The 12,095-nt window shown below is 45.6% G+C and overlaps 2 protein-coding genes across 3 annotated transcripts; one reads left to right on the top strand and one right to left on the bottom strand.

Annotated features, from left to right (window-relative positions):
* Positions 1-340: 340 nt before the first annotated feature.
* Positions 341-4,645, bottom strand: nenf (neudesin neurotrophic factor). The gene is made up of 4 exons (XM_030356550.1): positions 4,088-4,645; positions 3,798-3,858; positions 3,236-3,339; positions 341-1,446 (listed from the first exon to the last, which is right to left on the bottom strand). Exons 1-4 carry the CDS (start codon positions 4,232-4,234, stop codon positions 1,270-1,272), a joined length of 489 nt encoding a protein of 162 aa, XP_030212410.1. The 5' UTR covers positions 4,235-4,645; the 3' UTR covers positions 341-1,269.
* Positions 4,646-4,743: 98 nt separating this feature from the next.
* On the top strand, positions 4,744-12,046 carry pacc1 (proton activated chloride channel 1). Of its 2 annotated transcripts, none has more exons than XM_030356548.1 (8): positions 4,744-4,994; positions 6,481-6,577; positions 7,342-7,551; positions 7,669-7,823; positions 8,552-8,691; positions 9,069-9,210; positions 9,697-9,798; positions 10,890-12,046. In XM_030356548.1, exons 1-8 carry the CDS (start codon positions 4,959-4,961, stop codon positions 11,049-11,051), a joined length of 1,044 nt encoding a protein of 347 aa, XP_030212408.1. In that variant the 5' UTR covers positions 4,744-4,958; the 3' UTR covers positions 11,052-12,046. The 2 variants fall into 2 exon arrangements, with proteins under 2 accessions (XP_030212408.1, XP_030212407.1); XM_030356547.1 differs by having other exon boundaries at positions 8,549-8,691.
* The last annotated feature ends 49 nt before the right edge of the window (positions 12,047-12,095 follow it).

Genomic DNA, 12,095 nt, shown 5'->3' with positions numbered 1-12,095 from the left:
GCTGGAGGTCAGTGACGTGGTGGTTGTCCCGGCCCGCCCACGCACCCTCTGGTCCACGGCCCCTCCACCGGGGCGGGGGGGGGGGGGGGGGGGGAGGCTCATCACAACGGAAGCAACGAACCCCCCCTCCGACAGCGAGGCGGAACCCAGCGACCTTTGACCCTTGAGCACACAATGATGAGTTGTTCCTTCAGGAGGCGCCGTAGGGAGAGGATAGGAATAATGGAAGCGTACTTAACCGCTCAAATAACTAATCTCTTTCCCTTATCTGTACTTCCTCTTACTTCAGCAAGGTGTAGCACACTCTAGTTGACATCATTAATACCATGTCTTTGAGAGGTTGAGGATTAAGGCACTTTATTCAGAAAAACAGTCAAATAGCAAATAAAGTCCTTTTTGATTTTTTTCCTCAATTGTTTTATATTAAACAGTACAGATGGAATATAAATGCAGACAATTTCTTGATCTGATGATTTGATTGTTTATTTGAAAGATTGAATTTGCTGTGATAACCGATAGCTATGGTAAGTGTTTTCTGGTGTTGAATATCAGCTTCTGTCAGGTAGTGAAACATTACTAGACTGAGAGGGGAACTACTAAACAAAACAAGCCTGCAGGTAGGAGTCGAATTGTGGACCAAATGTCCAGCGTGTGGTCAGCATCGACTTCCTGTACAGCACGTACCTTAGTTGTAAAGACTTAATAACTTTACCTCCTAGTACTTTATATCTTAAGCCAGTGTCAGGGAAAAGTGCTTTATACTGTGTTATGGCAATGTCACTATTACAGCTCACTGTTGTCATTTTATCACACACTATTCTCCGATGCCACTTATAGTTTATGAGTATTTTTTAGATACAAGCCACTATTGAGTACAGTAGGGAGGGGGCTTACGGATGCTCTACAGCTGGAGAGTACAGAGTACATCTCTGTATCACTGTCATCACTATCCTCATTTTCACATCATTGATCGTTGGTGTGGTGCACACAGGCCCAGTCACAGGGAGGCACCCCCAATAAAAAAACAGGGCACTCCCCGGCTGGCCCCCCCAATAAAAACCCGTCACACAGAGTCCCGTTCAGTTTCTGAGGAAATCCGCTGGCAAGGTAAAAAAAAAAAAAAAGGCGTTCTGTCTCTTATGCCTCTTATGTCGTCATCTTCGTCATCCGTTTATTCGGCTGAATGAGATGGCCGCCACTCCCACTGCCCCGCCTCCCTCTCTGACGTCAAAGAGGGAGGCGGGGCCTGTGGGGTTGATCAGAACCCCCTCAGAACTCGTCTTTGGTTCTGAGCTGGGGCTGGGACTCCGGTTGGAAGTGTTTGTTGGGGCTGCCGTCGGGGTTGAGTATGCGGGCGGCGGTGTACCCCGCGATGGGGTACTTGGTCTTGTAGGTGCCCTCGAAGACCTTCTCCAGGGAGTTCAGCTGGTCCGCGGTGAGACCCTCCTGAAGGGGGAAGGAGAAGGGCAACCAGTGAGCGACCATAACCTCCGTGACCTAAACTCTTTGTATCCACATTGCTCCAAAACCAGTCCCAGTCGATACAAGGTGCGACAATGATCCAGCTTAAAAGGTGCAGTAGTGAGGATTTAAGATATTTTATTTGGGTATAATTTGTGAGAAATGCCAACAGCTCTTAGTGGGTGGATGTGATGTGAGAATATTAGTTTCCCCTCGACTTCGCCTGCATCTCTATGAGCCAATAACGATTTGAGGCCGATCCCGGCTCATTCTGACCAATCACGGCATCTCTTCTGTGATTGGTTCTGGGAATCCATCTTGCCTTGTCAATCACAAATGCGTGAAATGCAACACTGCTCAATGAGGGAGAAACATAGGGGAGGGAGAAGGCATAGAAGGAGAGGGCGTGGTTTGGGGGTTGTTTAGGCCCCGTCCACACGGAGCCGAAACGGGCGAAAACGATCCAGTTTCGTTTTATGAGGTTCAGGAATATCTCCGTAAAGACGAAGTCATTGCGAAACCGCCTCGAGCTGTAGAAACGCTGTAGTAAATATTCAAGGCGCTGGTTCTCCACAGAAAAAAGTGGAGCGCATCAAGCCTGCGCGCATAAAGCCTTCGCGCTGTATGCAAACATTCACGGTCACGAGGAGAGTCAACCTTTTACATTGAGCGCTACAAGCCGTTTTGGAAATCTGTCCCTTATGACATCACAGGTGGGCGTGTCCACCTAGATGTACGCTAGATAGATCAGTCTACCAGCCTCCCCAGTGGACTGTAGCAAACGCAAAAAATGTCATAAGGGACAGATTTCCAAAACGGCTTGTAACGGCTAATCAACCCACACCTGTTGTCATGGGACCTTTAAAAGCTATGTCTTGCCCGGGCGGTACGGGGGTGGGTGTTGGAGCTACTGACATCGTCTGCCCTATGGCCGCAGGTTCACTGTTCCTAAGTGTAGAACAAAATGACACCTTGCACTTAAAAAAATAGTACCTAGCTTTGTTTAGCATCTTATGCTAGCTATCATTGTTGTATACGGGTGATGAAGAGAAAGTTCTCTCACGGACACGTCGGACAGCGAAATATTTGATTTAATCTTAAGGCATGATCATGGGAAAAGTACTGGCAGCAAAGTTTACCGAGAACACATTCGATGAAACAATAGGTGAACAACATTCTTATAGGGAACGTTTCCATTGTGGGTAGGGAGTGGGAGTGACCTAAGGCCAAGTCAATTTGCAATACAATGGGTGGTTATTGGACATGTCTGCAGGTTTGCAAGACATGGTGGCTGTAAATAGTTTACACAACAAAGAAGTCAGTCGATTGGCCTGGTCACAAAACCAGACTTACTGGCTCTAGTGGGAACTTGAATACGAATTAACTTAACCTCTCTCAGTTTAAGAGAGGAAGGGATTTGTTTTAAGTTACAGGGAGAATGTATACAGTTTCTTCTAATGTAATAATTATATAAACAAGGTTACTATAATTTGTATGTGATTGTATATTTATAGTTATGATTGATATTTCCCGGACAACGGGGAATGGGTTAACCTAGAGAATGTTAGTGGTTGGCGCTTGGTTCTATGAACATCTTAACTGTACAGACGGCGATATATTGTGTCTCTTTCTTCTGACAAATTTACTTAGTATAAGTCGCTTGGGGTTTAAGCATCTGCTTAACGCCCGAAATGTTATGTCTCCTGCTCTTTGACGGAACCGACCCAGTTACCTGCAGAGTTCCTGCCCCCCCCCCCCCCCCACAAAGACCCACCGTATCGGGGGTCAAGTCCGCCGGGTCCAGGGACATCTTGGCCACGGCCCGCGTCGAGTCTCGGCCCACCAGGGCGTTGTAAGCGGCCCCTTTACCGTAGAACCCTGGAGGTCAAACCAACAGGGTCCGGTTAGATTTTACCGTCTCCGGTGGGGAAAGGGTTCTCCATCAAACAAAGAGGACCTTACCCAGAAATACACCTTACACAGATTGTCACGCAATGATGTCAGGTTGCAATAAAACATTAAATATAGACAGACAGATATAGATCAAAACAACAGAAGAGGAAGGCTCCTAGTTCCTAATTCCCTCAGCGACGGAACTAGGAGTCTTTCAATAACTAGAACAAAAACAACTCGTTCTTCCTAAGTCTTTTAGCACAAAGCAACAAAGTTTTTGTTGTTTTTCTGTATTGGACCTGTAGCTATACCTGTGTTATACGGAAAGTAATATATGTTATAAAAGCATATATCATGGCCAATCAGAGATAACAGGTAATATAATGGAACCAGATTTGGTTTCACTTTGACGTGCAAGTGGCTGTTGTGGCGTTTCATTGTACCTTTTCCTTTGGTCACGTCAAACACAACTCCCTTGATGGCCATGTAGATGGGCTGTCCGTCCTACGTTGTTCACATGATGACAGGGGAGCACCAAATATAACTTTATCCTTGGTACATCGAGTTGCATAAACACACTCAAACACACACATTCTCTCTCTCTCTCTCTCTCTCTCTCTCTCTCTCTCTCTCTCTCTCACGCACACGCACACGCACTCACACACACACACACACACACACACACACACACACACACACACACACACACACACACAAACAGACACACTCTCACCTCGCTGCCGTCATATCTCTTCAGCTCTTCTTCTGTGAACAACCTGACTGGCGCCGAGTCTGGTTTGTGAATCAGGTTGATATCGTCCGCAAAACACGTATAAAGCACCATTAAAAAAGCGCCAAGTCGCGTCGTTGCAGTTGCCATGGTGTGGTTGTGTGAGTAGTCCAGTCCAGCCGGCAGGAGCACTTCCGCCTTGCCGTGTTTCGATGACAAGACAGGTCTAGAGAACCCGGATTAGAACCCGTATATTTGGTTCATCCATCTACACCCATGATCTACACACATCGCCCCAAACTGTCCCAGGTTGTGGGAATATACCCACCGTCTCGGGACATGCGCCCCCAGTCGCTCTACGCGTCTTCAGATATATTCAATATCTAGTTATACCCGTTTCGCGCGGCTTGCAATAATGTGGACTTGGCTGATACAAATAATGTCATAATGTATTAAGAAAAAAAAAAGTGTTTAATTTACAGTTTACATGCGTTTGGCCTATAGATCCTACCTCAACTGGGACAGTGAAAGAGAAAGGGCGCCCCCGGGACAGTGAAAGAGAAAGCCCCCCCCCCCCCCAAATCAAACAGGGAAGGAGACAGGGATCCGAGGACCAAGGGAGCGGGACGCAGAGAGTCCAGATACAGTGTTGCCAGATTGGGCCAAATTTCCCGCCCAATCTGGCAACCCTGGCTGCAGATTTACGCAGAGCTCCGGCTTTTAGGGGAAGGGCTTGTTTAACAGACGCTAACCGATCTGGGACCGCCGGGAGATCTCCTGTCAAGTTCAACATGTATGTGCAATTAAAATGTGTGGCTTTGTGATTTTTACTTAATCTCCTGACCAGGGGGCCTATCCGAGGCTGGGCTTCGGCATGATCAGAAGCGATGATTCCCAATCATACGAGGAGGTGAGTGACTAGAGCTGCTTCATGGTGGTGGTTGTTGTTGTTGACAATAGGGCTCCGGTAACACGGAAAGTTTCTGCCAAAGTCGACTCTGATGTGATACACTTGACATAGTTTCATAGCTCCACGTTGACGGATGAAAAAATAGCAGCGTCGTCTATATGTTTGAACGCGTATCATGTGACTGATATCGACGGGTGGGTTTCAGAGGGAAAGCTGACTTGACGCTTTTTACCGTGTCGTTTAGCCTGGTCTGGACTTGCTGCTTTTATCTCTTACTGTCAGGTTTTTATCATAGCACAGTGAAACAGCCCTTATAAAAGTAGCAAATTATATTCGGCCAAACAATGACTCAGTCATTGAACAGTGGCAAAACCACTGTTCTAATGCTGTTGGGTCTCAGTGCAGCTTTCGACTCTGTTGACCACAGCATATTACTGCATAGCCTTGAGCACTGTATGGGACTTCATGGCATTGTCATCAGCTGGCTAGGTCCTATTTAGAGCATAGAAGTTTTTATGTGTCTATTGGACTAACTCAACACTTACGTCCTTACCTGCGGAGTCCCTCAGGGTTGTCCCAGCTGTCACAGAACCTTCTTAATCTGAACACTGAAGTCATATTTTTGGGAAAAAAGGAGAATAGATTTAAGACTGCCACTCTACTGGGAACGAACGGTTTTTATCGTAGCCGACACCGTGAAAAATCTTGGAGTAATTATTGACAGTGACCTAAGTTTCAGTAGCCACATGAAGGTGATAACAAAACCTGCTTTTTATCATTTAAAAAAATATCGCAAGGTAAAAAAAAATCATATCACCAGGAGACCAAGAAAAGCTTATTCATGCATTCATCACCAGCAGGGTGGACTAATGGTATTTTTACTGGTCTCCCCCAAAAAGCAATCAAACCTCCCCAAATGATTAAAAATGCAGCTGCAAGGTTACTGACAGACATGTTTAAAATTTACAGTCACTCCAGATCACTTTGATCGGTAGAAAAATACCAACTGGTACAACCAAGTGCCCGCACAAAGCATTGAGAGGAAGCTTTCAGTTGCTATGCGGTCCGTCTATGGAACCGCCTACCCCTAGATATCAAGACTTTTCCCACCATCTCCATTTATAAATCCAGATTAAAAACCAAACTGTTAGCAGGTGCCTTTTGACTGACCCACTCTTGCAACTGTACTCCATTACACTATTATTTTATTTACTTGTGTTGTGTCTTGTATTTTATTTTACTTTTTCATTTTGTGTGTTGTTTTGTATTTTGTTAATTTCCATTATTTCGTTTTATTTAAATGATTTTACTTTTTTTTATTTTTTATTTCATTTTTCCTGTCTGCTTATAACGTAGCAACTAACATGCTTATTATTAATGAATCCCTACTGTTGTCATCGCTGATGATCAGTCCTTGTTGTGGTACGTTTGACCTCTACGTTTGACCTCTATGTTTTTTGGTTTCACTTTGGTTTTACTTTGGCAGCTCAACGGTGATGGATCGGACAAGCAGCCCGATTTCCACCAAAGCATCTTTGATGACCCTGACGTCGAGGAACCCAATGGCAGAAGCGTGGCACCGGGTACAGACTGACTCCATGGAGCTATTTAAACCACCACCAAATACTTTTTTCATTCACATTAAAGTTAAATCTTCTGGAAAATAAGAAGTTCATCCTCCTTTTTAATTCACTTTTCAGCCTGTATCCAAACTTGGGTTGCATTCTGTTGTTATATAAGATAATCTATTGTTTTCCTCTTTGTTTAAAATAATATCTCCTTTAATGTTTTATGTTCTGATCTCCGAAACCTCGCTTAGTTTTTTGAAGCACAGAAAACTGTTAGTCAGGATTCAAGTGAGTTAAGCAAACCTCCTCCTCCTCCTCTTCCTGCTGCTCCCCTCCTCCTCCTCCTCCTCCTCCTCCTCCTCCTCCTCCTCCTCCTCCTCCTCCTCCTCAATCCTCACCCCCTGTCATCTCCACCTCCCTCTCATCTAATCTCCTCCATCTACCCCTATTCCTTATGCTCCTCCTTCTTCTCCTCATCTCCACCTATTCATATCTCCTCCTCCTCCTCCTCCTCCTCCTCCTCCTCCTCCTCCTCCTCATCTCCTCTTCATCTCATCTCCTTCTCCTCTTCCTCTCATCTACACCTAATCTCCTCCTCCTTTCATCTCCACCTTCTCCCCCTCTCGTCTCCTCCTGCTCCTCCTCCTCCTCTCCTCTCTTTCTTCCTATAATTTCCTCCTCCTTCCTTCATCTCCTCCTCCTCCTCCTCAATCTTCAACCCCCTCTCAACTCCTCTTCCTCCTGCTCCCCCCTCCTCCTCCTCCTCCTCCTCCTCCCAGACGAGGACCTCCCGGAGAGTGGCCCGTCCCTGCGGTTCAGCAAGGCGTGCCTGAAGAGCGTGTTCACGGTGTTCCTGATCTTCGTCTACCTGCTGCTGACCACGGTGGCCGTGTTCCTGGCCTACCAGACCATCACCGACTTCCTGGAGAAGCTCAACCACCCCGTCATGTCCGTCATCTACAAGGAGGTGGACTTCTTCCCCCCCCCTGGTCTGTACACATACACGCTATTATCACACAGACACACACAGACACACACGTACACACGTCACCCACTTAAAACACATACACAGCTAAGCTAACACTATGTTGTGTGTCGTCATGCAGGCATCGCTCTGTACCTGGGTAAAGCCCAGCTACTGAGCTGCAAACACTACAACCACAACTACATCCCCCCGCTAGTGGCTCCAGGAACCCCGGAGGTGGGGGACTGCACCAAGGAGCAGGTGTCCTACGTGGGCCCCTTCACCAACCAAACCCAGGTGAGGCCTGGAGAAGCTGTTCTGTAGCCGGTGGACTTCTGCTGTATTGATGCGCTGTGTTTGAATCTTACTGAGTGGGCACACACTGTGTTTGACTCCTACTGGCTGGATACACACTGTGTTTGATGCTATATTAAATTCACTGAATGTTCTGATGCTTATCGCTTCTCTACACTCCTTCGTGCTGAACTTGGATTTTTTTTTACAGTGGCTGCAATATTGATGTTGATTGTGGCTAGCTACCAGCTAGTGGTACTTCCCATCACCACCACAGCAACAACGTGTTAAACAATGGCAATCTAACCATTCTCTCCTCAACCGTTGAGACTAAGTTAACAGCTAGCAGCTACAAAAACACCTGAGCTACATTCACAAGTGTCACAGGGTGTAGCTATGAAGAAAGGATAATTTGTCTGCTGAACGACTCTGTGTAAATGAAAATGGGGTTCGGCAGTTCTATTTGCCCAAATAGTATCATAAAAAAGATGAAGACAAAGAGGACCTTTATTTTGTTGATACTCTTTGTTCGTTGTTTGATGAGCTTATCTACTTCCTAGATACATTGGAAAACAATCAAAGACGTGAAATCCGTGCCAACATTTCAAACCAAGCGTTCTTTTTTCTCCTGCTGCTCTTCATTTAAGTCCCACTAACAAGCGTATGATTTTTGGCCACACATTCTGAGTACGAAAGCATGCTGATGCGTGACCTTTGACCTGCGGCAGAAGCAAGCGCTGGTGGTGCAGGGGCCGTCGGACGTTCGGAACAAAGAGGTGATCTTCATGCAGTTCAGCCTGACGGACGCCGACGAGGACTTCAGCGCCATCACCTACATGCTGTTCGCCAAGTTCGGGGACCTGGCTCTGAGGTGAGAGACGGGCTCCCCCCCCCCCCCCCCCCCCCCCCACCACCGCCGTCGGGGGCTCTCTGACCCCCGGCCTCGATCCACTATCTACTCTGGGGGGGTTCATAGTTTTTTACTCTCGTTGATCAAAAAGAGGAGCCTCAAAGGGTTCCCGATTGTGTTTAATAACAGAAAGAAAGCACTTTGGTAGAGATTTGATTTGAAGTCTGGACTTTGGAAGTCTGTGATAATGTTGGATAGAATGAATGTTTAAAAAAAGGTTTGTGTGTGTCTGTGTGTGCGTGTGCGTGTGTGAAAATGCATGTTGGGCTCGTGTGTGTGTGTGTGTGTGTGTGTGTGTGCAAACGTGCATGTTTTGTGCTCGCGCGCGTGTACCCCAGCCCGGATAAGCCGGCCTTCATGATGGACTGTGAGAAGAACTACTCCATGTGGACCTTCTCGGGGGGGTTCCGGACCTGGGTGAAGATGTCTCTGGTGATGACCTCGGGGAAGAAGGACGACGCGGTGGAGTTCCGCCAGGAGGTAGCTGCCTCCCTTTAGCCCTCAGCTCCCTGCTCTCAAGAACTGGCTCTTCCTGTCCACAGGCCATTGGCGTTCTAATGGCCTGGGGACAGGAAGAGCCGATTCTAGAGAGCAGGGAGCTAAAGGCTAGTTGCATGCTCTCTAGAATTGCCTTTCCTATCCACAGGCCATTAGAACTTTTTACATTTAATTTAAAAAGATGGAAAATGTGTATAAATCTTTAACCCAATTTAACGTATTAATTAGTAACAATGATGATGCAAAAAAATAAATATATTAAGAAATAAATTAAAGTAGTAATAATAAAAGCCACGGTAATAATAATCAGAGTAATTATAATGTTTTTTAAACTTTATTTTATTAACAATAGAATGTAATTGTTTGGTGAACTTGGTTAAGCAGGTCATTATCCTGGAAACAAACTAGCCCAGTGTGTGTTCATGGCCGCTTTAATAACAAGGCGGTGCTGTTCTTCCTCCTGTCCAGTCGGGGGTGGTAAAGTACAACGACCGGCGCACCAACATCACCGACGAGCTCTTCTTCGTGGTGTTCGAGTGGCGGGACCCCTTCATTCAGGAGATCAAACTGGTGAGGTTCTTCCATCTTCCAAGTTCCCCCTGCATTTGTTCACCCTGCCATTCATTTTTTGTGTTATTTATCAATGAGAAAAGTTTGTAAAGGGCATATTTGATGTGATTTAAAAATTGTAGGATGATATGACGAGTCATGTTAACCCACAACATGTTTCTGGAACCCTCACGTGACATAAATTCCTCCCAGATAGTGACATTGTTATGCTGCGTTATGCTGCGTTTTATTATCCATCCGTCTTGGAGGTCCTAGCACGTTGCCTAGCGACACGCACGAACACGCCCATTTTCCTCGGACGGCGAACTCGCCATCTCGGTTGAACTCAGTGGTGACCGAGCAAAATTCCGAGACAGAATTCAAGATGGCTGCGTCCAGTGTGACTTGAAGTATGAACTGTTTTCATTGTGCTTGGGCTGCTTTGGTGGGTTAAATGGCAATTTCAATCACTCGTATTACTGCAATACCTTACTGCGTCCGTATCTCTGCCTATGGCCTATAGCCTACCTATTTTGGAGCGCCTGGTACTCTGCCAATGCTACCGCGACAACAGCTTTCCGGGTGGCGTCCATGTTTTCCTCCAACGACCGATCTAAATAATAAAATGCTTGAAGTGTGGGCGTGGCGTCAGATCCGAGATCCGAGTCGGTTCGCAGAGAATACTCAGTGTTATGATACGTCAAGTTAACCCACAACATGTTTCTGAAACCCTTGTGTGACATCACTTCCTCCCAGAATTGTGATGTGTTATGCTATGATACGATACGACATGTTAACCCACAACATGTTTCTGATACTATCACTTCCTCCCAGATTATGATGGTGTTATGTTAGTGTTATTATGCATCATATTAACCTACAACGTGTTTCTGATACCATCAGTTCCTCCGAGAATCGTGACGGTGTTATGTTGCGTTACAAGATGCGTCATGTGTTAACCCGCAACATGTTCTGAAGACCTTGCGTGCCATCACTTCCTCCAAGATCGTGACGGTGTTATGTTAGTGTTATGATACTTCATGTAAACCCACAACATGTTTCTGAAACCCTCGCCCCTTCCTGTTTCTGAAACCCTCGTCCCTTCCTCCCAGATCGTGACGGCCAACCCGTGGAACTCGGTGGCCATCTTGTGCGGCGTGTTCATGGCGCTGTTCAAGGCGGCTAACTTTGCCAAGCTGAGCGTCTCCTGGATGATCCGCATGAGGAAGAGGCACCTGAGGAACCGGGCCCGGGAGCTCGACAGTGTGACCTGAGGGCCGCCTGCAACACTAGTGAATGAATGCTCCTGATTCTGATGCTCACTTTGACACAATGCATCCAAACCGTATCCCATGTCGGGGGGCGCTAAAGGCTTTAGCCTTTATCCCCTTGCATTAGCATTAGCCTTTACCTAAAGGCTAAAGGTATTAGCATTTAGCGCGATGCTTTCACAAATTGATCTGGGATTTTGGACATACGTTGCAGGACCAAGTTTTGCTGCTGAACAGGGAGGTTGTTGACGTAGAAGTAATCGATACAGAACTAATTGATTAGGACCTTATTGATAGGTAACATGCTAACATGCGTTAAGTTCCTTAAGGGATATATGGGACATATTACATGAGTGCAACCAAACTCACTACATTGGGTCACATTTTCACTGTTTTCTCATTCTGTAGATATTTCACGGGTCTGAAGAGAACGGACATAGAAGAAGGAACTGACATTTTACTAGATACATACAAATGCAGACGCAAGCATTTTAAGATGTACAAATTGACCAGTTATCAGTTTAGTCTATGTGATTTTAAAGGGCAATTCCAACTAAGGGAACAATACTGATTTCCGTTGACTTTTCCGCTGACTGCGGCATTAATGTAGGAAAAAGGATGTTGTGCTTTTCTTTTTTGAAGTTGTGGCTGATTTTGAATGTGCACCATAGCTTGTTTTTCTGAGCTAATTAGTGTTCACGTAACACTTTTCCATTCCTTCTATACTCATGCTCTGATTTGTTTATAGTCAATGTATTCTTTTAGTTGAATACTGAAAGTTTCCAGTAATTATTGTCCACTTCATGTTACAGCGTGTGAAATGTTTAAATCAGTGATTCTCAATCAACTGGAATGTACTTGAATGGCCATAAACCATGTTATATTTTAAATGTTTGATTATGTCATAGATATATATATAGATTTTTACAATGATACATAGAATTGGAGGCACAAAATATACCATATTGGTGAAAGAAATAAAAAAATATATATAGCTGTATTGGGTCAGCTTGAATTTCATTTCAACTTTTTGTACAAATATCGACG

Source organism: Gadus morhua, chromosome 5 (assembly GCF_902167405.1).
Source record: "Gadus morhua chromosome 5, gadMor3.0, whole genome shotgun sequence".
In the NCBI taxonomy this organism is placed as follows: Eukaryota; Metazoa; Chordata; class Actinopteri; order Gadiformes; family Gadidae; genus Gadus; species Gadus morhua.
This window is presented reverse-complemented; position numbering and strand designations above follow the sequence as displayed.

Coding starts and splice junctions, on each gene's coding strand:
- nenf (XM_030356550.1), bottom strand. CDS start 4,234: ATGGCAACTGCAACGACGCGACTTGGCGCTTTTTTAATGGTGCTTTAT. Junction 3,340..3,797: donor TGACGTGACCAAAGGAAAAG/GTACAATGAAAC, acceptor TTTGACCTCCAG/GGTTCTACGGTAAAGGGGCC. Junction 1,447..3,235: donor CGGACTTGACCCCCGATACG/GTGGGTCTTTGT, acceptor TTCCCCCTTCAG/GAGGGTCTCACCGCGGACCA.
- pacc1 (XM_030356547.1), top strand. CDS start 4,959: ATGATCAGAAGCGATGATTCCCAATCATACGAGGAG. Junction 7,552..7,668: donor GGACTTCTTCCCCCCCCCTG/GTCTGTACACAT, acceptor GTCGTCATGCAG/GCATCGCTCTGTACCTGGGT. Junction 8,692..9,068: donor TTCGGGGACCTGGCTCTGAG/GTGAGAGACGGG, acceptor CGTGTACCCCAG/CCCGGATAAGCCGGCCTTCA.